General features: G+C 61.4%; 2 protein-coding genes across 2 annotated transcripts; both read right to left on the bottom strand.

Annotated features, from left to right (window-relative positions):
* Positions 1-2: 2 nt before the first annotated feature.
* On the bottom strand, positions 3-857 carry BBK36DRAFT_1083428 (hypothetical protein; the record flags this gene model as incomplete). Its single annotated transcript, XM_024888936.1, has 1 exon — positions 3-857. A coding segment is annotated over one exon (855 nt), but the record flags the coding sequence as incomplete, so codon positions are not given.
* An 81-nt stretch (positions 858-938) lies between these two features.
* BBK36DRAFT_1131541 (WD40 repeat-like protein) lies at positions 939-1,349 on the bottom strand (the record flags this gene model as incomplete). Its single annotated transcript, XM_024891994.1, has 1 exon — positions 939-1,349. A coding segment is annotated over one exon (411 nt), but the record flags the coding sequence as incomplete, so codon positions are not given.
* Positions 1,350-1,421: the final 72 nt, after the last annotated feature.

Raw genomic sequence — 1,421 nt, 5'->3', positions numbered from 1 at the left:
GGCTTCTTGCCTTCCTTATCCAGCTGCTTAAACAGAATCAGGGGCTTCTCGTCCATGCCGAGGCAGCGCTCCTGGTCGCCGTAGACAATGTACAGCGCGTACTGGTCCCAAGGTGCGTTGATCTGATACTTCTTAAGCGCAGCCGGAAGCACCTTGTAGCACGGATCGTCCATGCTCACCCGGAAGGACTTGAAGATTTCTACAGAGTCCTTGGAACTAGGCGTCTCGGGCACGGGCGTCTCGCGGCGTCGAATTGACCCTCCGGTCCCAGCCTTGTCTCGCGAGCCGTAGCCGAGGTCGCCTTCGATAAACGTCGTCCGTACGGAGGGGGCCGTCGAGTTGTACGTTCGAGAGCCGAGGGTCGCTGCGCTCATGTGGTTCTGAGGGGAGGTCGGTGATGGTATGATTGGCGAAGGGTATCCTGATTGTGAGGCGTGTTGGTTGCCTCCGTTCATCGCAGCCAGGTGCGACGACGACATGACAGCTCTCTCCGCCGCGCTGGACGGGTCGAGCGTCTGTTCTGACATGATGCGTTGGTCGTGTGTCGCTTGCGTCGGCGAGCTACTCTTGGGCGTCGCTCCAATCAGGATCCGCCGCTGTGAGTACTGCCGCTTGACTCCTCGATCGCCGGGCTGGGCCCCTGGCGGTGTCGGCGCGGGCGGAGACAGCGTGGCCTCGTATGCGTATGGTTGGCTGGGTCCGGAGACGTTTGGCAGCGGGTGCTGAACATCCTTGACCAGCCGCAGCGCCGGCAGCATGTCCTCTCTCAGACGCTTAAAGTCCTCGTTCATCCGCCGCAGGTCCTTGCCCTCTTGCAGGTACGTCAGCTCACCCGCCAGGTTGATGCTGATGATGAGGCCGTCTGTTCGTCCGTGGGGGATGACCACGCCGACCTGGTGGTCACGCACGCTCACTCCGTCGCCAAACTTCCAGGTCTGAATGACGCTGCCTGACTCAACATCCCACAGCTTGATCGTCTGATCCGCACTGGCAGTCGCAAACTTCTTGCCGTCTTGGGTCCATGAGACGCCAAAGATGCTGCCCGTGTGCTCGCCCTCACCAATCTGTCGGAGCGGCTCGCCCGTGACACCATCGTACAGCTGTATTCGCTTATCTTGTCCGACCGTGACGAACGTCGAGCCGTCGGGCGAGTAGACGGCACTCAGGACGAAGCCGCTGTGCAGGGTCGTGGCGTTCTTGAACTCAAAGGGAACGCCGTGGTAGAAGTTGACGTTGCGGTCGTCGCCGACGGTGACTGCACGCAGGGGACGCTTCGGCGTGATGCTCACGGCGTTGATGGACTTGGTGTGGCCGATGATCTCGCCGACCGAGTTGCCGCTGTCGGCCATGATGGCCTTGCCAAACTTCTGGCGGCCATTGCCCACGGCGATGATGCGCTGGGAGTCGCCGTCCCAGGCAAT

This window comes from Trichoderma citrinoviride (assembly GCF_003025115.1).
Source record: "Trichoderma citrinoviride strain TUCIM 6016 unplaced genomic scaffold BBK36scaffold_324, whole genome shotgun sequence".
Taxonomy (NCBI): Eukaryota; Fungi; Ascomycota; class Sordariomycetes; order Hypocreales; family Hypocreaceae; genus Trichoderma; species Trichoderma citrinoviride.
This window is presented reverse-complemented; position numbering and strand designations above follow the sequence as displayed.